At 40.3% G+C, this 25,506-nt stretch overlaps 1 protein-coding gene across 2 annotated transcripts in view; it reads left to right on the top strand.

Moving 5' to 3' along the window:
- TRMT11 (tRNA methyltransferase 11 homolog) overlaps positions 1 to 4,804 on the top strand; it is a 31,064-nt gene extending 26,260 nt beyond the window's left edge. For both annotated transcript variants that reach the window (XR_004081333.2, XM_005154726.2), the window contains exon 13: positions 4,232 to 4,804. Coding sequence is in view for 1 of the 2 variants with exons in the window: in XM_005154726.2 (XP_005154783.2) it covers positions 4,232 to 4,363 (132 nt within the window). In the remaining variant the exon portion in view is untranslated. The remainder of the gene's footprint in view (positions 1 to 4,231) is intronic.
- Positions 4,805 to 25,506: the final 20,702 nt, after the last annotated feature.

The raw sequence follows: 25,506 nt of genomic DNA on the forward strand, positions 1-25,506 counted from the left end.
CTTTTGGCTGCCTTACAGAAATACATGGAGTCTGTGTGGCTGGTAAATGCTACCTGGTTCTGAAGTTTCTAATCTGGACTTCTAAAATTAAAAATAATGCAGGAGAGGTCTGTAACAGACAAGGACTAAGAGGGACATCTAGAAATAATGCAGCAAGATGAAACAGAGAATTTGACTGAGGGACGAGCTCTGAGCATATGAAAGCCTATGAAAGGACTCTGCAGCCTCAGGCATAGAAATCCACCATACTGAATGGGTCCAACATTTCCCTGTCACATGGTCACTTGTTACTAGTGTAGAACTTTTTCTGCTGAATTTAGCAGTGTCTGTTCCTGGATGTGACCCTGTTGTCCCTGATTTGGAAACTGCTCTGTACTTTTTATAGCTGCATAACATTAGTACAAGTGCTTTCTATAGCTACTGTCCAGCACAAGATGTAGGGTAGTAGGAAGCTGTGATAAGGCTAAGAAGATTTCATTTTTTTTTTAAAACAAAACCTGAATGTGGGTAATTGCCCTGTGTCTGAACTGTGTCATGCTAGATTCATATAAACCTTTACAGTATCACTTAATATCTGCTAAGATTTAAGGAAGAATAAAGCTTTCATGTTATCTTTAAGCTTCCTCCTCTTTCTTCCAATTCCTACCTTATTTATTGGAAATATGTCACACCTTTTTTAGTCTTGCCTTTAGAGCAAGTAAGTGTTGAGTTGAAAACTCAAATGAGCTATAAGCAGTTTGGTAGCATGTACTTTGACAAGAGCCTTGTTGGTTTTCAGTCGTCACAGAAGTCATCATAAAACATTTCAGAGCAAAAGTTTAACGTGGTAACTGTTGTTAGCAATCAGCCTGCTCTTTTGAGAAATTAAATTATTCAAAGTGAGAACCAAAGATGACGATAAAGAATCACCAGCGATTAACAAATTACTTCAGTACTTTTACAAAGAAAGGAAGAAGTCTTTGTCATCTTGGTAGTGCTGTCAGACTGGGGAAGGAGCTGGACTAGTGCCAGACAGGCTGATCATTGCTGATCAGACTTGGAAATGATTTCTTGGGAAGTTTCACTGTTTTCTGTTGAATAACCAATTGCAAACTTCATGCTTTGAAAACTATGTACAGTTGTTTCAAAGGAAATAAGTGGAAAAAGATGCTACTCTACATTCAGCTGTGTATCACAAGCAGTACTGACACTGCCACCCTTCGTAAGAGATCTTCTCTTACTGTAAAACATTCCTGTCAAATATTTAGAGTGCAGATTCTACCAACTTGCACTATGGAGACTAAGGATGTTTGACTGGCTTCCTTGTTGAAATGAGATGGTGCCTGATGTCCAGCAAATTATAGTGTAAATAGTCATAACAAATTGTTTCATGAAGTTTATTTTTTAACAAGTTCTTATCTATGTGGAGTTAGATCCATCCTATCCCTGGTGTCCAAATTGTAACCATTCAGCTTCCTGTATAGGTATCGAATACCCTAAGTTAGATTTTGTTCCAAAATTGTTAGTCTATGAAATCCGTGAATTCCTTTTACTTCAATCAGTTCTCTGTGGGCAGTGAACATTTTTCATTAGCACTCAGATTAAGTATGTTGTGTTGTTTATCTTACAGTATTGATAACATTATTTGACAAGTATCTTAATTGTATAAAGCCACTATATGATGAATGGGCATGAACAATGCCCATATGACTGTTTTGACTAGTAAATGTCAACAGTGAGCAGCATCTCCAGGTAGTTTGGGATTTTTTACTTTTTTTCTGAGAAGTAATTCCCGATCTGTTATTTTTCTTTAAAGCAATGCTATCTTTTTATTAGGCAGTCAAGTCTGTACAGGGGAGAGGTAGGGAAAAGAAGCTCTCACAGTAGAATTACTGTGATGTGGGCCAGGAGCTTCCTTCGTAAGCTCTTCCATGAAATCCATGCCTGACTGCAGATTTCATCTAGTGAACAATGATTTGCATAGCTTTGATGAGGCCTGGATTTACAAAATGGATTCTACTCTGTAGTGATGCACCAAACCTGCTTCCATTTGATGAATGCTCCTCTTACCGCTGTGTTTAGCTTAAAAGTTTGTTCTCTCACATACTATATCCTCTTTTTGCCTTAACCAGCTTGGGTGCAGAGGGGATGATTCCTTTCTTCCTTACTTCCTTCACCTTGAATCAGCGTTTTGTTACTTAAGGAATCAAGATGAATGGTGTACAGATGTGTGACCTCTTAGAGGTTGTGGGGATTAATTTTTATGTTAAAATACTGTTGACCCATACATATATCATTATCTTTCAGAGTGAAATGTCCCATCCGTTTCTCAAAACAAGCATATTATGTAGAATTATTATTAAAAAGACATCTCAATGGTATAAAATTACATGTTTAGGTCAAAGAAGGATTTCTGACCTGCAAATTTAAGGGAATAAGAAGTGCTCTTTTCCTCAGAGTAGTCCTGTATAAGAGACCTGGAGAAGTGGGTTCTGGCTGCGAAAGGAGTGTGTCTTAAATCCTCCTTGTTTCCTGCCTGTCTGTAGTATTCTTCCTCCCGGGCTCCCCGTGGACATTTTAAAAGTATGCTGATAATCAGTCTTGGAGGTAGCAGTCTCTCAGAAGTAACCAAAAGACAATAGGTAGTGCTGTGCCTGCAGTGGGTTTACTGAGGTAATTTTCCAACAGTGCAGTATTTAAATAGAACTGATTTGGTGCTACTGGTGTACATGCTTTACATGTTATGTATCCAATGGCATTTAACATTTAGCAGGTTAATTTAAGTTAGTGGCATGCTTAAATTGTCTTCTAGGGTGGTAGATGAGAACTGTTTCAGAGGAATATGTCATTGTGTCCAGAAGAGGGCACTGTTATACATGCACACAGATACCTTGCTGTGTTCAAAAACCTTTTGTTTCGCTCCTTTAGAATGTGAATTAGTATATCCAAAGCAAGATGAGATTTTGATCTTGCTAAGTGGAAGACTGGAAAGGCTACAAAAGAGCTAAAGGGAAAGACTGTCTACTAGGATTTAGTTCATCCTTGCATAGTAATACTTTAGTAGTATGAAAAACTGACTTAAATATACTACCATGTTCCTACTACTTATGCTAAAGCATTCCACAGTAGCCTTGTTTTCAGATATGAACAAGTAACTCTGAAACATTTAGTGGAATGGAGGTTTAATTTTCTCATACACTTGTTTTTATTTTCTCTTTGCACAGCTCAGTTGTCCTGTGTGAGACAGCTTATCTCAGTTCCATCTTGCTATTGAACATAATAAAGTGACATCAACCATAAGTGTAAAATTGTTTCTAGAAGTTGGCATTGGTTTTCATTAGCACTCAGATTAAAGTATGTTGTGGTGTTTATCTTACAGTTTTGATAACATTATTTGACAAGTATCTAATTGTATAAAGCCACTACATGATGAACTAGACTTTTGTACATATAATATTCCTGGCTGATGTCAAATAGGTATTATGTGTACGGATTTAGTGTGTCACCTTTAACTTTCCAAAGTACATGAATACTGAACAAAAAAATCTTCTGGTTGTGCTTCAGTAACTGTAGGAACTCCTTTTAGTCACCTGTGTTCTGTTTGTTTCTGCCTTCCTTCCACAAACCTTTGCGTAATTAAATTATCCAGCTGGTATGTTTTTCTGGAAACTTATCCCTATATTTTTCTTCATAAAAGTCTGCATGGCAGAGTACTTCTGCTCTTGTTCATTCATGCAAAGAGTGAGTCCTGGTGATGTCAGCTGAGATATTTCCAGTGATGTTGCACTGTTAAAACTTCAGCTGCTTGGTATAGACCACTTGCATCATTTTGCTGTACAGGGTAGAATAATGAAAATTTGAATGAGTACATAGAATCCCAAAATAACCAGTAAAAAAACCCTTATCTGCTTACAGCTTGTATTTGATCAGTGTCAAATGAGTATCCATTGCATACAGAATTTCATTTCTGTTAGATTTTAAGACTTTGCAGGAGAATGTATATGTTCTTGTTAATCCTAGTAGAAGCCTTACTATTGTAATATTTTTAATCAATCTAGTGACTTAAACATTTGCCATTGAATTGTTAAAAACAAACAAACAAAAAAACCCAAACCAAAACAAACGAAAAAACAACCAAAAACCAGCTTTGTTCTTGATTGTATTTGGTTGAAAAAACTGGAGAAAAGCCAATGGCAATACATGCTGAATGTACTACCTTAAAATCTAATGCTTGTGTTTTGATACCATGCAGGATCAAGATCAGAATTCTTACTTGTTGGATGGACAATATATGCCATACAGGGGACACAATTCTTTCCGTGAGAAGTATTTCAGTGGTGTGACAAAGAGGATTGCCAAGGAAGAAAAAGACAATCAGAAGTAAAATATAATATAAACAGATTAAAAAATGAGGAAAGAATGAAGGTTGTGTTTCTTGGTAAGGACATCTGGATATGAACATTCATTTGGATACTTCAGAAAAATAAACATTTTAAAACAAGTTGAAACCCACAACACAGGTTGAGAGCAGTTCTTTTTAATTAACTTTGTTTATAGCAGATTTTATTGTACAAGTTTTTTGAGTTTTATTTAATTTATATTTGTACTTTCAAGTACTAATGATGATTGACTAAAACCATTATTACTGTTCTTTCACCATTAATGTTTACAATAAAGCAGTAGTATTATTTGGCTTCTTAAACTGTAAACATCTGGCTGTTTCAGCCACACATGGTGGTGATTAATGATTGCTTATTAAGATTATCATTTTCATTTGTTTTGCTTTTTTGTCCATGGTATACAATAAACCAAAAGATTGTTGTGAGTTTTTCTTAGTTGTTGCATGCAATAACTGCTGGTATGAATTCCAGTTGCCCTGGCTGAGGCCAGAAGTGTTTAAAGCAAACAAACACCACAAAGAAACAAATGTGTGCGCATGTGCACACATCTCCCCCCCCCCCCCCCCCCCCCCCCCCCCAAAAAAAAAGCCTCTGTGACCTGACAAACTTTGGAGAGCCTGTTAAACCCTGTGAAGCCTGTCCACATCTGAAGCTCATCTGTACCTTGGATTTGCTTTTGCATTCCTAAACCTTGACTCTTGGTCAAGCCAACTGTCTGCAATTTTTGGTTCAGAAGTTGATAGTTAAAGCAGTAACAGCAACAGCATAAAATCAGTAATGCTTCCCTAATGGTATTAAGCCTAATCAAAGCTTTGAAATTGGAACTGTATTTGGTAAATGGCAAACTTTGCTGAATCCACACCATGTCCATCATGAAAATACCTCATTTCAAAATCACTAAGCTCATTAATTCAGGCTGTTAATGGCTTTTCTGATTTTGGTGGTCAGGTATGGTCAAATATTCTTCAGCAGGGCATTGGTGAATGTATTTGCATGCTCCAGCCAGAGGAAGCCTTGCTTCTCAACTTGCTGCAAGTCACTAACTATGGTCATGTTCCAATCTTGATACATTATAATCTTTAAGTGCCTCTCAAGCACCAGTCACTGGGTGTATCTGATTGAGTTCATTAACAAAATTTGCTCTTCTGTGTGTTACCCTCAGCTGCAGCGGGGAGAGCTCACATGCTCAATGACAACTTTGTCTGACCTTCTGGATCTAATATGTGGTGTGTTGGGAAGTTCTGAAATAGTGATTTATTTTCTGTGTTTCCATTATAAATCACTGTTTTGAGACTTTTAATGTCAGCTGTATAATAGTTATTCTGGGCTAAACTTGGAGCGGGATCAAAGCTCAACATTTTTCAAAAGCATAATTTGAATTGATCACTTTCAAATATTACATCAAAAAATTACTGCTTCTGAAAACCTGTCTTCATACAACTTCTGACTTCAATTTTAGCATTAAAATTTGGCATTCAGCTTTTATTACTTTACAAATTAAAATGACATTCTGTTCTTCATAGGTAAGGAATTTTTCTAGATGGATTTATGCATTTATAACTTAATTTTCATAGAAGTTACCCTACATAGACATGGTCTAAATGGTTATACAAGATGTAGGGTAGGGCAAATCTGGCTCTGTCTATTCAAAGAGAATGATTTAGTTTATTTCTCCTCTGCCTTGTCCAACTTTCAGTCCATTCAGCAGCAGTGGTGTGGCCTCTGTTTAGCAGTTCATACATAACAGCTCTATAATTACTGAAGGATACCATTTTGAACAGAAACTGTAAGTGCATTTGAGATACTGCATCAACATCCGCTAATCAAAAATAGTTTAGAACTGAAATTGAACATTCAATCCCTGCTGATCCCCACCTTTAAAACTGTAAGTTGGAAATATTTCTGATCTTTAAATTTGTCCTCACTTCATATGCATGCTCCAGCCTATTGTACGTGCAGACTTACAAGGCGGAGGCGTTTATGGCTGTAGAGCCGTGACACAGTTGTGCTCGCTGTAGCGAAGGACTGACAGGCAGGTGAGTTATCCTTTCGGCAGGATTTGGCCATCGATGGCTGTGGTTTCTGGCACTTCGTTCTATCTGGTTCCATTCAGTCTCTTTATGTGAGGTTCCAGTTTCCTGTCCCTGGCAGGGAAGGTCCGTTCACAAGCCCGTGCTGAACTCATGCCGTTGTCATTCTCTCCTGTGGGGCGGTTTGTGCCATTTTCCAGTTTTGAAAAATAAATGTTATTTTTGGAGTGCTTTGTTGCGCTGCAGCAAATTAGATGAAGACAGGAAGGAGCTGGAAATGGCTGCGAGGTCATATGGGCAGAGGCTGTCTCTTGCTATGGGGAGCAATTTGTGGAGGCAAGAAAGGGAAAGAGCCCCCTCTTTTCACTGGATTCCTTTGCTTGGTGATGGTGGCATCCATGGCTGCCAATCCTCTCATGTATCTGTGGGAAGAAGTAGAAAAGTAGCAGTAATAGATTTTTCTCTGCATTAATTGTGTGCTCTTGCTCTAATACTTTCTATAATTACTGGCCAATTTGAACAAATTTGACAGAAGGTCAAGGTTTGATGAGGTCTTTACAGATAACAGGGAGTGACAAATTCTGTTGAAATAGGCAAAGGTGTTGAAGAAAAAGACCTAGATAATGTCTTTGAAGGAAAAGGTTGTAATACGAGTTCAGCTCTTGTTAAATTTAATATCAGAGAACCCACATGGAAACAAGACCTGGAGACAAAAGCCTCATAACCAATGTTTTCTGTTGCTGCTGTGACAACCAGTGCTGTTTTGCATTGATGCTTCATGTCTTTAAAACAAAAAAAACCCAAATAAACACAGCATAAGAGAGAAGGGTGCCACAACGATGATGACCCTGTGACTTCACACTGTCCTCTGGCCATAGGTTTTCCAGAGACGGAAATGTCCAGTTGACATGGGCAAGACTGGAGCAGATAACACAGTCGCTACAGGTTTTCCTGTTGGACAACAAGCAGTTCTGGAGTTAACTGACAGGAGGATGTTGAAGCCTCTAAAAGGCAAAGGTTGTTCTCTGCTGGCACAGCTCCCATACCACCATGTTTCTCTGTCTTGACTCCTTTTCACCCCTTCATAGAAGCTGGGAATAAAAATCTAATGTGTTCTTACTTTGCTGCCTAGCTTTATCTGCTGTTTAAACAGGTCCAGAGTTGAGCAAGGCTGTCTTTTCAGTCTGGAAGCTTCCCTGCCCGTGAAAAGAGTTGTGGTTGCCCAGGAGAAGGAAGAGGCCGATATCACTCTCAGCCTTTTTTCTTCTGCTTGCTACTTGGAAAAAACGTGTTTTTTTAACCTTCTCTTATGTTGTTGATTTTGGTGATCACATAACTTAAACCAGCACAATATATATTACCTGTCTCCATGCTACCCTTTTAAGTGTATTTTTCTGATGTTCTCTTACTGGCCTATTAAGCTGTAAAAATCTCTGTTTATGTATGTATCCTGGCAACTGTTCTCATTGCCGTATTCTGTCATGGCTGCTGTTATTTTGTACAGTGCCTCTAACCAGTTACAGCTTTCCTGAGCCTGTGGGTGGGGAGGACACCACTCAGAAGAGCCATCAGCTCTCTGGTAGCTAAAAGGCTTCATCAGCCCTGAGGTCCCAGAGAAAGGACAATCTGTCTGGCTACTCTAAGGGCATTGGACCTCAAAGCAGGTTTGCCAAGGAAGTTCTTTAATTCTTATAGGTCACTAAAATGAGGTGGACAGCTAAAAGGTAGAATCCTTTGGTAGGAGGAAGATCTTTGACATCTTTTCTGCCACTGTTATAATCTCGTGTTTCTATACGTTCAGTAAGGTACTCAGGAGATGGATTATAGATTGCTGGCAACCCACAGCAGACCTTAGCATAGGAAGCTGTGACCCTGCATGTTGAGTTTGACAAGGAGTATTTGGAGTGCAACAGGGTAGGGAAAGGATGTTTTGCTTAATTTAAAATTCCCCCCAAAGTAATTTAGATTCCATTTTTGGGTGTTGAAAAGAGACTGTTTTGTATAAAGATACAATAATTGTCAATGATCATCTGAGATTCTAATCCAGAATTTCTGTTGCTTTACATAAAAATGGTTTAAAAAAAAATCTTACCTTCTAAAGCTGTCAAACCAGCAGTGTTATTGTGGAGGCCACAATATTAATTTAGTGAAAATGCCACTTGCTGTATAAAATTCTAATTTAAAACTTCTTCACAGATCTTTTAAACAATTTTTTCACTAATAAAGTGCAAAATAACAGTTCATGTTACTGTACATTATGGGATAAGTAATTAATTCTAATCAAATACATAAGTCCTAACTAAACAATCTTATCTCCGTAAGGAGATACCACTGGCAAAATAGTCACATAGCAATTAATGATAATACTTCCTTCTATAAGAGTCTGTCCCAAGAGAGGGGATACCTCTGAGTGGTGACTAACGATGGATGTTCAGTGCCATGGCTGGACAGCCCAGAGTGTCTTTGCTTTGTCCTGAGACTGGTAGCGGAGATTTCCACTGAGCGCTGGGAATTATGCTGGTGACTGCATTTTGGAAGCAAGACTAAACCTTCATCTATCTTTCTCTCTATTGAATGCAGCAGGAGAAATGCAAGTGGGTAATTTCAGTACATGATAAGTTTAGCTATGAAAGTTCTTAATGAGTAATAGGGAAGGTTCATAAAATACTATGATTATTGGCTAAAGAGGAAGCATAGGTATGTGGAGAAAATCCTGTGAGTAACTGGATCTGTTCAGTTAGGATAGGTCCTTACACACAGGCAGTCTTCTCCACTGAGTTGTGGTCCTGTTCTTTGTGTGAATGCATGTGATGAGTGTAATGATGCCTTTCTGTCCACAGTCCATGCCTTTATAAATTGTTCTGCTCTGTGGCAGCTGCGTGCATAAAGCTGTTACGCCTTGTGATTAGAAGTGCTAGGCAAGTGCAGTGTGTTTATTGCAGTAACAGTTGTGGCAAAGACTAGGATAACCAGAATCTGAGCAGCACTGTAGGACACATACTTCTGTCTTGGAGAGAACCTTGTGTGTCATTAATAAATATCCCCTTACCAATTTAGGAATATATTGGGAAGTTTCTACTCTCTCTTCAAAATGTGTATGTGACAGAGAACAATTGTATGCTTTTGCTTGTACCTTATTCCTTAATAGAACATTCCTTGGAAAAAGGTAATGAAATTACATGAGAAAGGGGTTGGTTTGCTATAATCAGTAATTGTTAGTCAAAGTTGGCCTTTGTAAAATGTTGTATTTTAGTCTCTATGGCTTGCACAGGAGCTGTCACAGAGGTGACATCCTATGCAGTGGTTCTTTGATAGCGGTTACTGGAAAGCAGCTTCTTCAGCAGTATGATGCCTCTGCTCAGTCCTGGCAGTGCAAAGCAGCTGGGGTGTACAGTGGTGAATATGCTTGTTTATACTGGGAGAAAGCGCCCAAGTGCCCAAGCACTGCCTGCATTTGTTCTGTCTCCCTGTCCTGCTGTTCTCTGGAGCAACCTGACAAACTGTAAGGTTGAACTCAATAAACTACCGCTGTTTGTTAGGGGAATGACTGACGAAAGACCCACACTGGGACCCCCCTCCCCTCTCACCCCCAGCCACCTTGCCTCTTTATAAAGCAAAGATGTCTACCTCAGTAACAAATTAGTTTTATAATAACCACAGAATAGCATTTTTAGTCTTGCGTAAAAATGTCAAGAAAAAGATATGTGCTATTTTTTAATTAAATATAGATTTTCTTTTGGTTTTTGTTTTTACTCTAAAAGCAAACCAAAACATGTTTGTGCCAAAGAACTGTTATATCCCACCCCTCTTTCTCTTTTTTTTGTTAATTGTATTTTTATATGCCTGGCAGAATTAATATTGGAAATCTCCCCAGCTGTGACTTTGCCAGAATCCCTTTCTGAAGCTCCTACTAATTTGGATTAAAACTGGATGGATGAAAACCTCAAACAGCAAGTCCTGGCAGTAGATCTGCTGAGGCCCCACAGCATATACTTCTCCAACTGTTCTTATCTTCTGAGGCAAAAAAAAGGGAAAAATAAGCAAACATAACTGTGTAATGACACAGTTGTTAGTGCTCTCCCTGCCCTTCCCCTGCCTGGGCTGGGGTAGCAGGCTTCTGCATGCAGGGCATGGAGCGGGCAAATGGTGCTTAGTTGTCTGTGGGGGCTCCCCTTTGCAGGACAGACCCCTGGATTTTGCAGAGTGATGTCTTGACATCACGGTGGGGGGGGGGGGTTAAGTCCTATCTCATATCAGCTACTCCACGTGTAAATAGCCAGCATGGATTTTAGAGCAAGTTGCCATGCTGGGAAGTAGCTGCTCACAAGGACAAAGCTGTGTGTGCAAGACTGTCATTGCAGGGACATGAAGCCACTGCGCTTCCCTAGTCCCAACTATTGGGTGCTCACCTCTGTTGCTTGATTCTAGCAGTGTTGGCGCTGTGTTTCCTTGCTGTCCAGGCTTCCTGGAGCCAGCAGCTGCAAGCTCTCCCGCTGCCACAAACAATTACATTAATTTCCTTAAATTGGATGGATCAATCTCTGGCAAGTGGCCGATGTTGTTTCCCCTCCTCCCTCTGGCCAGGAGAGCCTTTTGGAAGCTTGTGAGCTTGCTAAGACCTTGCTTGGTCCACAGCTGCGCTGAGGCAGCTGAGAGTTTCAGATAGCAGGCTTTCAGGGATCACTGCAAGTTTGAGGAAGCTGCTCTCCAGGTGCCCGTTCTGAGTGATATTGACTGTTTTAATTCCTTTCTGGTTTCTTTCATTGATTGGGTATCATATCAAGATTGTTACAGCAGACCAAGTTGGCAGTCCAGTACTTTGTCTTTTACGAAAGTGGCATAACATTCTGTTTATTCCAGATATCTTCAGTTTCTGCAACACACCGACAAAATCTAGGCTGAGGTTTGACTTGCCTAATCTTTCATGTCGAGATCTGTATCTAAAGCAGTCATGTTAGTCTCCTTCTAGGAAATGGAGAGGAGTAAGTCTAGAGTGCTTGTCAGTCTGCTCTTCCAGAGCTCTTGGATATGCACCATTCAGACTTGTTCATTTAAGACTTACTTTTGTTGGTGATGTCTACTGTTATAATGAAACTCTTTTATAGTGAGGCCATTTAATTCACAATCATTTCATATATGTGTATCAGCTGCTGCTTCTATAATGCTGGATAAAAATATTTATGAAATAGTTCTACATCTTCATTGTTACCTATTTTGTCAATCCAAAAGTGAAGCAATTTGCTTTTGATACACAGCAACACTGAAGAATTCAACAAACACACAGGACAGCAAACACCCAAACATCAAATCTCATCAGATCTGCGTCTTTTGATGGTCACAGAATTTATTTCCTTTTGGCTGCCTTATCAGTTTTCTGGCTCATGAGTTCTGAGAGTTGCTGCCTACTTGTACATTTTTCATGGGTTATGTAAATATTTGTACAGCTAATTTTACTCCCTCTTTCACTAGATTGTTACTTTATATGTATGGTGCTTTGGGGAGCTGATGGGCGAGATACGAATCCTGCCTGGGAGTACTGGAGTAATTCTCATGAAAGGTTCTGCAGATGAATAATTGCTCTGCAGCAAGTCCTCAGCCTGCGGTTTCACAAGCAGGGAAGCTAATGTGACAATGCAGTGCTGCTGAAAGGAGAGGGCGTTTGTGCCTTTTCCTTTCCATAATCCTGGCTTTTGTCACACTGCGCTCGGCAGAGTTGCGACTCTTGCACTGACTCTGGTTCTTACTGGAGCCTTCGTGTGCCAGTTCAACTTACTGTGCCAGCACAAACCTATTCTTTTTGCTGAAAAAGAGTACTGCAAGGCAGGGAGGTTTTTTCCATTGGAGGTGAGCTGCTGGATCAGCTCACTGTGATCATGAAACTGTGGTCTCTGTCACATCACTCCTAGACCTCAGGCTGACTGTGGAGACTGCAGCTCCTGAATGAATTGCCCAAGAACCTCCTGGCAGAAGAAAGCAAGCAGCTAATGGTCTTTTGTGTCACAGTGGGCATTGTTAAACTGGAACTGTGGCAAGTTGAAGGAAAATAGTTAGCTGCTTTTTTTCAGCACAGATGGCCATGTCTTTGAGGAAAGGAAGATGAAGTAAATCTAGAAGTATTGCCTGTGGGGGCTACTTACTCACAACTTACGCTTTATTGTGCTTTTCTTTTAAATTAAGAACTATGTTTTGCCTGCTGAAAGCTTTCTTTTCTTGTGATCCAGGGACAGGATGTGTCAGTTAACCCAGAGAAACCATGAGGATCAGGAGTGAAGCTGCAACTGGTCTTTTGGTCCGTGTTTGGTCCATGGGATTTATCACCTCCAAGGGGCATGGAGAAATTTGCTGCCTTGGGGCACTTGCAGCCTCTCTTCAGGTTTGGGACAATTTAAGGTATAGAGAAGTCCAGCCATGATGTGTGTCACAGCAGCAAAGATTTCCTTTTGTTTTTCATGTGTGTGTGATTGTAGATCTTTAGGTGTTCAGAGCTCTCTTTTTTAATGCCTCCCAATTATTACTTCTGTTTTCCTTTCAAAAATTCTCTTTCCAAACTGATTTGGGTCATAATAGTTTCCAACCCTGTGAAACCCGCCCTGTTGGAGCATAATGTGTTTCTGATTTAGGCTTTGTCCTGTTTGGATTTGAATCCCAGTGGTTACTTATTTTTACTAAGAAATTTGTTCTTTCCTCCTAGTCTGTGAACCCCGGGATTCCTTTAATTTGGATACTGAAACTTTCTGATCCTGGTGTTTCAAAGAGCATGCCTGGGTATCTGGTATAATGATGTGCTGGGTTTTTTTCTCTCTGAGTGTGGTTTGGTGAGACAGCCCTTGCCTTTGTGGGCAAGGTGTAAGTAGCAGCACATAAATTGGACTCAGTGTGTGAAAACACTGCCTAGAAAATTCCACCCTGAGTAGTATGTGGGATGAGCAGTGTTCTGTAGCAGGTTAAGTCAGTTACCCAGCAAAGAGCAGCAAGCAGAGAAGTTTTGGAAGGTGTTTGGAATGAGGTGCTATGTGGGGGTATTTGTACTTGATATGCTGAGATAATGAAGTGGTACAAGAGTGACATTGCAGGCACAAGATCGTGACTGCATTGGGTATACCAGATTTATATCCTGCCTGAAGCCTGAAGGCATTTTTTGTATGTGAAATGCAAGTAGGCATTCATCTCTGAGGCTTCCCATCATCTTCGCATGTGGAACATCTACCTTCAGAAATGAAGGGTAGAGATTCCTTTTATATAGTGCTGTGGCCATTCTTTCTACAGCTTATCCTGCTAAGCTTTCAGCCTCAGAGCTTGCCTAGTTATTTTACATATTTATGTCATCAGCTCTGGGTCCCCCAGCATAAGAGATGGATCTGTTCGAGTGAGTCCAGAGCAGGGCCATGAAGATGATCAGAGGGCTGGGGCACCTCTCCTGTGAAGACAGGCTGAGAGAATTGGGCTTGTTCAGCCTGGAGAAGAGAAACCTTTGGATATAACTTAGAGCAGCCTTCCAGTGCCTAAAGGGGCCTACAAGAAATCTGGAGAGGAACTTCTTACAAGGGGGACAGGACAAGGGCAAATGGCTTTAAACTGAGAGAAGATTAGATATAAGGAAGAAATTCTTTACTGTGAGGGTGGTGACACACTGGCACAGGTTGCGCAGAGCAGCTGTGGCTGCCCCATCCCAGGTAGTGTTAAAGGTCGGGTTGGATGGGGCTTTGAGCAACATGGTCTAGTGGAAAGTTTCCCTGCCCGTAACAGGAGGGGTAGAACTAGATGAGTTTTAAGGTCCCTTCCAACCCAAACCATTCTATGATTCTATGATTCTATGACTTGAGTGTACTGTATTCTTGAATGAATTTGTCCTCATAAGATCCTAATGCAACATATGTTATTCCCATTTTAGACCTGTGACTTACCTGAGATCGTACATGAGTGTCATAGTGGGGCAGGAAAATTAACATCTCCCAAATCTCAGGCTAGCTCCCAAACTACACTACCATATTTTTTTTCCAGGATTTATCACAACCAGCTCACAATGCTCACGACTTCTGTGCTAGGAGATCAGGTAAGAAAAATGTTCTGGATGTGTAACTCTAAATCTGGATATATCTGTGAAACTACTAATTTTGTAGAGTTCTGTTGTAGCATTTAATATTTTAGTGCTTGCGGGCACCATTTATATTAATTTGTTTTCAACTGGAAAGAACCAGTGACCCATAGGTGTGCACTGAAAAAGCACTGACAAGCCCTGAAAAAGCAGTGAAAGAAAGATTGATTTTAAAATTGGTGGGGAAATTCGTGGTGCACTATGAAGTAATTGTCCACCATATACTTCTCATTCTCTTGAACAAAATGCAGGTTATGTGAACTGCCTGGTACCATGAGCAATAATGCAGGAGGACTCGTCAATGGTTGTTAATTTCTTCTGGACAATTAATATGATCTTCAATAGAACTTCAAAGGTTGTAATCTGCACAATTGGTTTCATTCACTGTGATCTGTCATTTTTAAGGAAGGTTCTCTTTATTTTATACCATGCTACAGCAAACAGATCAAGATCAGGAAACTAAGAAAATTAATCCTTCATTGTAGTGGTTATCTTCAAAGGTTGTCTGAAAGATTTTTTCCACAGAAGATCCAACTGTGTTAGGCCTTCCAAAGAAAAATGTTTGTGAGTGCTCATGTCAAGAAAGACTAATTTATCTATGGAGCACTGCTGGCCTGTGAGCACCAATGGTGCTGGGACTAAAACCTACTTAGAGGATTTCATTAAAAGAAGTAAATAATTGGTGCTTATCGCTCCACATCTAAAATAGGCGCCTGCCTTGTTTAACTCAGTGTTGTGCTGACATACTCAGTATGAGAGACCCAGAAATAACATTTGATTTTTAAGAAAGCTTTATGTAATTAATGGCAGACCTTCACAAAAGTCATATGAGAACAGAGATGTCATTTAAAACTGACTGTTCTTCCACGTCACCTTCAGGCACGTTTTGCCAGATCTGAAATCTAGAGCAGCGCTGACACTATTCTCTCACTGCAGAGAGAATAGACCATTCAGATCCTTCTCCGTCACTCAGCAGAGCCGTGACAAGGTGAAGAGAAAAACATCACAAGATCTCAGAGAGTCTGTCTCAGCCTTCTCCGCAGGATGCAACACATCACCACAAAGACAGAGGACAGGGAGGTGAGATGCCTCCAGCGCAAACCTAGAAGATTATTTTCAAAGTTTTCTGTTTGTCCTTCTAGAAATGAATTCCCACTCTATGGTGATGGATATTTTCAGTCTTAAAGGCAAAAGGCTAGACTATCCGATTACTGGCTACCAGATATGGACAACTGATTGTGTTGGCTGCTCCAGCAGCCTGTGTTTTAATTTCTATGCTTAACTCTACCTTTCTAAGCCTCCACTGCTACCAATGGATACTGGGCCGCTATTCCTAGATGAAATTAGAATAATAGATGCTAGAGATGGAAAAATACCTAATGGTCCATTCCCCTATATCTGCCAAATAGACTTGCTAAAAAAGTGCAGGCAGATATCTTCCATGGCAATCTTTTACCATGAAATATTACATCCTCTTTATAGTCTGGGCAGAAAGTAGGAAACCTAACCACTTCTTGGCTTAAGGTTTTGCCAGTCTGTAAGCTTGATACCCAAAGACTGTATTTTGGTACCAGTTGCCTTTTGCTTTGTAGATTTGAAGCATCTGGAAAGTTGGATAGGGCAGTTTTTAAAGTGTACACCTAATCTGTTGCATTAATACCTAAGTTCTGAAAAAAGGGGTAAAGAATACCTGTTGAATCACAAGCATCACCCAGTCCCACAGGTTGCTTTATTTATAACTCGAAGCACAAGTGCTGTAAATTTTCAGTAGTCCCTGCTGTAACTGTAGGATGCCTTTGTAGCTACAATGGATGAATGTACTTCACTTTGACTTATTGTCAAAAATACAGCTGTTCAGAGTGGGGCAAAAGATGTGCCTTTCTTCAAAACGATCCCTCTCTGTTGGCTGTTCTGTTAGATACGTAACTTCATTGCTGCTTCTGAGTTTCCTCAGAACTGATTTTATAAACCAGGGTTTTCAGCATTCAAAAGCATATGTGTGTGTGTACCCGGTGGTGTGTGTGGGGTGTGTGTTTTTGTAAATCTGGACTCAGTAGAAGTAACTGAAATGCCTCATTTAGATTACTGAACCTGTAATGGAAAAAAAAAGCCCTTCAGACACTGTAATGGTTTAATTGGTATTCAATTGCTTGTACTTTTTCTGGCTTTTAAAAGGAAATATCAAAGAATGAACTATAAAACCAGATGTATGTCTCCAGGGAATTAAATTGTCCAGTTTCCAGTGACATGCTTTAATTCTCCTCCCACTTAGTAATTTTATATTGGCCAAATCCTCTGTATAAGAAAGGGCAACTGACCCCTCCGAAATTGTTGGTTTTGCATTAAGTTGGAAACAATGGGATCTCACAAAATCTATAATCTCATTAATTATTATTGTGTATGCATTAATGTCTTGGAGATGATCCAGAGGAAGACTTCAGGCTATGAAGTTTTGCACATGCTTAGGTGCTTAGCCAGTTTTGGAAGTTATGATAGGTAAATTACTGACGACCAAGCTTTTCCACTCCTTTCCCTGTTCCTCCCCCCTGTTCCTTCCACACATGGTTACTTGGATTTCAGTTAGTTCAGGTGTTCCCTATTACATAAATGTATGCCTGAAAAAAAACCCAAAACAACAAAACCCAGTGTCCCGCCCAAACCATCAAAGCTTGGGTTAGTGCTCTGAAGGTCCCAGGTCTTTCTTTCACCTGGTTCTTGTGAAAAAGGGGGTCTGGCTGTAGCCAGCTTAATAGTGACAGGTCCCCTCTATTAGCACCTGCCTACATGGGTAGTTAGAGAGAAAGGGGATCTGTGCCTGGGTGCCAGAGGCTGACAGACACTCATTCTCCTCCTCACCATGGTGGGAAGCCAGCACTGGTGTGCTGAGCTGCTTTATTATGTGCTGTCAATACTTTTACTGTTGAACACTGTGTCCTGAGGTGTGGGGCTTGGAAGGACCAAAATGTGCCATATGCTTGGCTCCAAACATGTCTTCTTCATGCCAGTAAAAATGCCCACCCCTTTGCAGGTGTAGAGCAGCATATGTTTTGAACTGAGCACTGATGACTTGAATTCTCCTTGTGATAGCAGTTTATCTGGGAACATGCTGTAGTAATCTAGTTAGGTCAACGGTTGGGATCTCTACTTGTGCAACAGAGCGATAAGATGGGGTAGGGATTTAAACCCAAAGGAAGTAGCCTCTATTTGTATGAATTGGAAAAGTGTTTGAAATTCCAACGTCTCATCTTGTTCTATTGTTTTTTGTGGGTTCACCTTCCACTTTCCTTCTCATTACTTATGGCAGAATGACATTTACCGAGACCTTTCATTTTCCTGACTCTTGTCCCAGAAGCAGAAACTCAGGATGAGGTAGGATTTATGCCAGCTTCGGTTTCTTTTCTATTCTCTGTTGGTTGTCATCTGAGTATTAGCTACATCAATACACATAAAATAACATATATATTGGAGAAACAGACACTAAGTATGTTTTCTACTAAAAATGATCACTTTATTTATTATGGAAACCACTGTCTTGCCTGTTATCATTGGTTTAAAATATGAGTAATTGTTTGGACAGACCAGCAGTTTAGTTGGATGGTTGGCTGAATAGTGTAAGTTGTTAAAGAGTGAAGTAGTTGATTTTGATGATAAAATATGCTCAAATATTATTACAGTTGTGTGTTTGCCTGAAAATTGAGGGGAAAAATGCTTTTTTTTTTTTTTGGCTGAATTCTTGGTTTTCTTGGCCAAGGAAATTGCTCTGTGTCAATCTGATTTGCAAAGAAATTGTTCAGTGGAGATCTGTAACTGTTTAGTAGAGCAGTTGGGATAATACTGAGACTGGGGACCTTTTGTTAGAAATGAAGGGCAGAAATTGCTTTTGTTAAAGAGTCTGAGAATAGAATGAGCCTAAACTTATTATGAATTCTACTTGCAAGAGAAGAAATTGGAAAACTGCAATATAAATGGTCACTTTCATACTACCAGCTAACAGGTCCTGACAACCCATAAGAACCTGTTGTCTGAATGACTGGCTCCTAGTGTTTTCTCCAACAGTCAGCGACGCTTCCCAGCAAAGCCCCTTGAAAGCTGTATGCTTGAAGCAAGGGGTAGTCATTTTAGGAGCCACCTCCTGATGTTATGGAAAACCTTGAGGTCAGTGGACCTCAAGATGAGTAACAGAGATGAGAGAGAGCAGAGCTGTGGCTCCTCCTTTTCCTTCTTTCCCCTCTTTTAAAGAATTTCTGCTTTTTAGCTTCAGCTGAGCAAAGTGGGGATGCATTAGAGTTGCTTCTTTACCAGGAACTGGGAAGTGGATCTAGTGTTTCCCAAAGGAAAGAAGTAGAGCAGTTCTACAGGGGGAGAACAGTCTCTTTTCCTCTATTTTTCCTGGTAAGGTGATAGGCTTGAGCCTGGGACAAAAAGGTGAATAATCCTTCTGTGGTTACATCTTGAAGAGTGTGGAAAAGCACTTAGCATGCTGTTGTCAGGCCCTAGTAGCCTAATGGGTCTGGCTGCAGGGTGTACGTTACAAATCAGTAGAAACTGAAGCAATGCAGATTAACTTGTTCTACAAACTGAAGATTTTCAGGTTGATTATAATAGAAATCCAAAGCATTTTTTTTTCAGCTAACTGTGACTGAAAAATTAGCATAGCCTCTAGCATAAACTCTGGGAAATCAAGAGTTTATAGAGCTGTATTCAGAGGTGATGTGTCAATTATACCATCTTCCACACAGATTTTATCTGGCCTTCAAGCTGCCTTAGATGAGATGAGCTAGTTTCCATGACTTTTCCTGTTGTAAAATGAACTCTAGGTTGTCTCTAGTGCTCTGTAGATCTAGAATTAAAATTGGAGCTTTGAATGTGCATTTCTACCTATGTCCTGAACGTGAAGAGATCCAAGTTCTGGCAAGGAAGTGTACTGCTGTCTAAGTGACTGAGTGGGGTTAAAAAGGAGGCATTACAGTAACCTACTATTTTGAGTCTGGCACTCTGAGTATACTCATCATTTCTTAATCTGTCCCTGGGTCTGGTTATAATTTGCAGCTTGAGCAATCTTATTGCATTCTGCATTTACATTTGTGTTTTCTTTTTCTATTGTTAAACCTGTTTTCATCTTACACATTTTTTCATTCTTCTGTAGCCTGCAGCCAGTGATAGATGACAAGGCTTAAATGTGGAAGGTCAATTAGATCATCCTGTGTCCATCTCTGCCAGCACAGGATTATTGCTTTCATGGTCTATTTGTTATTGTTTCGTCCAGCCGATTGCTAAGTAGGTCCTGTTTATTCGACAAAGTTTTGCCACCAATAATACCCCATATAACCTTAATTATAACAAGGGAGTAGTCTGGGGTATTGTTGAGAGGTGGGAGATGGTCTTGTATGGTTAGAAAAATTATCTGGTTTTTGACTCTTCTTTCTCAGATCATATTCAGTAAGGTTTTCTGAAGCATATTTCACTAACTGGTCAAATCAAACATCTACATCAACAACGCTGTTTGAATCCTGTTTATCTCAGTCTTTTCAGTCTAGAATATTCTCTTAGCAGAAAAAAAAATGGCAATTAGCATGGACATCATCAACTGAAAGGTTCTTTTGTTTACTGAGAGCATGTTTCCTTGGATGGTCATTCTGGGCAAAGAGGTCTGCATTTTGCTTTCCCATGGTTTCAAGCTGCAGTGCTTTATCTAGTAGAGAAGCCTGTCTTAAGGAGCTAGATAAGACATGACTGAAAATCACTTTCCTACAAAAGGAAATACAGTTTTCCTGGGATCCAGAGATAGAAATACACTGAATCTGAGGCTGGGAGTAATGATGCATCGGAAATGCATTAGTGCACATTTATCTTAAATTTCAAGGATTCTGTAATATGAGTCTAAAGCATATATAATTAAAGCCAATTTCTAAGTGATTTTCTAAGGTTAAACTTCCAAGAATATTCTAAATTTGGCAATGAGAAGTATATTTTTAATCATTTTAAAGCAGGTTCCTTCAGTGCCCTAAGGTCTGCATGCCAACCAGGATCAGAGGAGAGGTTGCCTTCAAGCAATATGCAAAAATAATATTACATAAATAGATTCTGTTCATGCAGAAGCATTTTGCTGTTAGCTGGATTAAATCACATAAATATTCTTTGGGATAGTTGTTTTTTGGATGTAGCTCTCACTTGATTTCACATAAATACTACTCTTGTATGCTTAACAAAGGAGCACAAGGAGAAGGAGAATTTCTGGCAGAGTTCAACAGATACTGTGTCTAATAGAGAAGAAATACACAGTTTGCTTCTCTTCCTCTGGGAGAGCACAGCCTTCTTTATCAAGGTAGCAAACACAAGGGAAGATAACAAGAATCTATCAGTTTTCCATGCCTTAATACAGGGGTGACAAAATGCTGACAAAGAGCTGACTGTGAAACTTCCACATTAAAGTTTTGCAAAGTTTATCTGCACCTTCACCTTACTTTGAGTAACAGAGGCAGCTATGGCACTGTTGTGTTAGTATTAGATGTGTAGATTTCTCAGGGCATCTAAATCCTGATTTCTAAGCACAGTTGAAAGGCCATGCTGTCCACCTAAACCTCTGTCTGTGTCACACTTTACTGCAGCTTCAGCCTTGGTGTGGCTGCTCTACTCAGAGCCCCACTTACCCCCAAGTTCTTGCAGAGCAACTTCTTAAATGGCACATCTTCCCCCATTGCAGCTGTAGGTTGCCCTTCACATTTATCATCAGACAGTCTTGCTTTTGCAAGCAGCAAAAATGAAGCTTTTCAGGATGTATTGGATAGATGTTACCCAGTAGACAGAAGGCTGCCCTGAGAAGTTGGGCATTTTTGCAAACTCGTACTCCCTAGCTGGTTTAGAACAAAAGTTGGAATGTCATTCCCTGGCATCCACCATCAGTATTCAGCTTACTGTTCCGCCTGGTATTTTAAGGTGAGCCTTTCTCAGTTTCTCCTGTTGAAGGCATTTCAGTTTTCATAGTCACTGCAGGTGAACATGGTTTAATGTGGGTGGTCATACATGATGTGCAGCAATCATGACTAAATCCTTGCCACAGATCAGGCAGCATGGAGGTTTGAAGCATGTTTTCATATTCTGTGGGGAGTGATCTAGCCACTGAGATACTCAGTGCAGTGGGAGGTGAAGAAAACAGAAAAGTATGGTTTTGTGACAAAGAGTTAACTGGGCTTGAGCACCTAGCTTCAGGAGAGGATTCAAGACTGAGCAGAGAGATATTTTTGTCGTCTCTGACTGTGGTCCTGTTCTGTTCTGTGGTTTCTCCAGGCAAGTGTAAAAAACTTCATGGTCAATGTGCTGATTACTAGGACTACTAAGGCACCTAATTGTCCCCAGGAATAGTATCTTGACTGTCTAATTCGTGGCCGAGGAATCTTCTAGGCAACAGGAAATCTGCAAATTAAAACATTGCAACATCCAAGTCCCTGGCTGTACCCCAGCTTTGCTGGAGGACCAGTTTTCATCTCTTTGCCTATGAAAAATATACTCAGATGTATATCATTTCTCTTGCATCATTTAAATGATTCCGCATGTTTCCCACTGGCTATTATTTTTATTACCCACATGCAGTCACTTTGCTGCTCATTTTGTTCATTGTAATGTAGCCAGTAGCACTCTTGTTCCTTGATCCCCCAAAATGTGTGGTGTAAGGTCCCACATTAGCAAAAGTTGGTTAAAGTTAAGTGGGCTTAGCCCTCCAGCTTCTGCTATTTTGTGGTGGGAGCTGGTCTAGCTTATTTACCCACTGCAGAGACAGACTGTCCATCCTGATTCACTGGGCTGGACGGCTTCTCTTCCCCAGCCTGAGTCTTTTGTCCTTCCTTATAAAGAAGTTTCAAGGGACTGTGTTCTGAGCAGCTTGCTGACAGCAATTACTATGAAACTAGTCATCTTCACTTCATCTCCCTTTTCCTGACCATGCCAGGATCCTCTCTGTATGAATCCAACAAGTATTTATTCTTCCTTCCCCCACAGCATGAGCCCACAACTCATGACCAGCAATGCTAACCTGGTGTCAGGAGGGAGCTATGCTCCTAGCAGCAACCTCTTTGAGAAGACAGAATAATCCATGGTCCCATTGCCAAAACACTCAGAAGCACACAGTTGGAAGTGTTAAATAATCCAGTAACCCAGAATGCCTGGTGGTCAGGGAGCCTACAGATTGGTTTTGGAAATCAAGGTAAATCTGATCAACATTTTTTCTTCACTGATGAACAAGACAAAATGTTCAAGCAAATTTGTGAGCATCAGTGCTTTGAAGATCCTGAAGCTCTTGGAGACTCCCAGATTTAATTTCCAGGTAGACTGTGTCAACTCCCCTCCAAGCCTTTTTTGGGAAAGAAGTTTCTCTTTTTTATGTGCAGAAGGAGAGGAAGGTGTCTTGCCTGTGGGTATTGCCTCACAAAATTGCCTCACATATGCGTTATTTATTTCTAGGGGTATTTTTTAGCATAACCTGAAGCATGTGCTTCTCCTATTATTTGATTTCTCTGTTCTTCCACAACAGTATGATGCTCAGCACTAAACAAGCTTTTCTTTCAGAAGGCATGCCTCAAGAAATATGAGAGTGAACCGCTAATATTCTCTCTGGATTTCTGAGGACACTGTAACAGACATTGCTCTGGGGAGCTTTCATCAGCTTTCTAGACCTGCATTTTTAAAACCAATGAAAATCTTACCAGAAAATCAATGTTAATATTCAAGATTTTTTGGTAATAGACTATTGAAACCCTGGAGTGGGGAGCAGAGCACCTCTGCCTAATGGTATTCAGTCATCTGCTGCACAGAGGCTCAGTATTCAAAGACCGGCTGGCCCACTGCCTACCGCTGATGGTAAAATAAGGCAGACCCCTTCTTTGAAACACCAGATCCTTCAGAGGCAGATACCCACTTCTCACCCTTCCAAGTGACTGTCACAAATACTTCAGTTCACATAAACCAGAAGAGCTTGTATGTGAGGGAATGCACTGTAGAATGGAGGGAAGACCCTGTTTCAGAGAGGTGGGATGTGGGAAGGAGAGGAGAAATTGAACTGAGAGGCTCAGTATCTTGCAAGAGGACAGTGAATCATACCTATTTATGCTAAAAAATGCATGCAATCAGTGCAGTGCTTGGTGTTGCAGTGTTTCAGTTCTGCCTGCAAAGCTGGACCACTGGTCTGTGTAGCTGGGAGACAGATAAATTCTAGGTTTTGAAAAGACTTGTCCTGAGGCACAGGAATAAAAACTTGTTTACAGCACACGAGGTAAGATTTACTGAGCACTGTCACTATTAATAGTATGAACCTATGTAACAATTTACTCCTTTGTAGCTGACAGTTCCCTGGCCCAAATTGAGAGTCCTGGACTATTATCGAGGACATTGTTGCGCATAACATGCTAACAGGATTTCTTCAGATGATTTCTGATTACAGTTCTATATTTGTTCCTTTCCAGTTTCTTTTTCCCAGGTCTGCTCATTCCCACTCTCCTTCTTTCCCATCTCTTCTAGCTGCCAAATTTCTATTCTGTTTGTGTGCTGCACTGCAATCACTGCACCTGCAGACAGCCAATCATCCCAAAGAAAGGTGAGCATTGGATCCCACTTGGCTGCCAACACGAGCATTCCCAAGAGGAATGGGAGCCAGGTACCACTGTCTGTCCAGGCCAACGGATGAGACTCTGGCCCAATATTCATATGCCAGAGCTCAGGGCTGTTAGATTCTGTAAATTAGCATGGAAACAACTAGGGGAGCTTTGTAATATGCATTAGCTGATCATCTGCTTCAGAAAATGTATCAGATTTAAGGGTATGGAAATTCCTTCACCACCGGAATTCCCCAGACTTTAGCAGTCAACAGATTTCATATGCTAATAATATTTGTGACGACAGGGAGCCTATGTGGGGATTAAAATAAGGCTGGAGGTAGAATTAACCCAAATTCCTGGCTTTTGCCAGTTACAAATAGCAATGCACTATTGAAGTTTTCACTGTTGGGTTTTGGGGGGCGTGTTGGATATTTCTTTTTAAGAGTCACTGCACTAGAGCCAAAGGTGCTGGAAGCAGTCTTGCATTCCCCTGCGTGGACTAGGAGGTCTAGCTGGATAATTAGATTTAATCTAACCTATTATCTGCAGAGTGGTGTGTAATCTGCATTAGAAGAAATAGATTTATTTCAGATGTCATCTAAAGCAACTGATCTTAATAACTGGACAAGAGCTGAGCCAAAGGCCTAGATTTTCTGTTTATCAGCAACATTTGCTGCTTCATAGGCAAATATGACAATATAATGAGTGGTGGGGCCTAGTTTGTCCTTGAGTGTACTTGCAGAGCTGGCTGACCCCAAGAACAGGAACAGGATACGTGCCTCCAAAGGCATAAGGGGGCCTCTTCATTTGCTCTATATATATCTCAGTCTTTAAGGACTTGAGAGAGAATGCACAGGTGTTGAAATGAACATTATTCTTGAACACGAAGTTTTAATAGTGTACATTTTTTCATCGACCTGTATAAATTTACAGCAGATGAGAGTGCACAGCGCATTACCTGCTTTGAAGTGAAAGCCTGCTACATGTGACTGAGCAATCCACCCTCTGTGCACTAGATCGAGAAGAAATTAACTCCCCAGCCTACATCTTGCTGGGAGAAACTAATGATCATCAGAATGGGTAAAAACATTTCTATTATAACTACCTATATGCATTTCAGAAGCAGCAGATACAGCTTCCATAGTAATTCTGCTTTTAGTTTTGTGTCAGTATGATGAAGAAAGAGAAGCTAGAGGACAGTTTCTTAATCACAGCATTAATTTTTCAGGCCAGATGTTATTTGCATGTCAAAACTGAAATGTTTGGAGGTGGAAGTGATATATTTACTGAACACATTTGAAAGCCTTAGCATTCAAAACAATACCAAAATGGTTTAAATATGTATTTAGTCAAGTATGCTTTCAATAGCATGAAATGCGTAATAGGGCCCCTTCAGTTTTGTTTTCAAACAGCTA

The sequence above is a fragment of the Melopsittacus undulatus genome, chromosome 3, assembly GCF_012275295.1.
Source record: "Melopsittacus undulatus isolate bMelUnd1 chromosome 3, bMelUnd1.mat.Z, whole genome shotgun sequence".
In the NCBI taxonomy this organism is placed as follows: domain Eukaryota; kingdom Metazoa; phylum Chordata; class Aves; order Psittaciformes; family Psittaculidae; genus Melopsittacus; species Melopsittacus undulatus.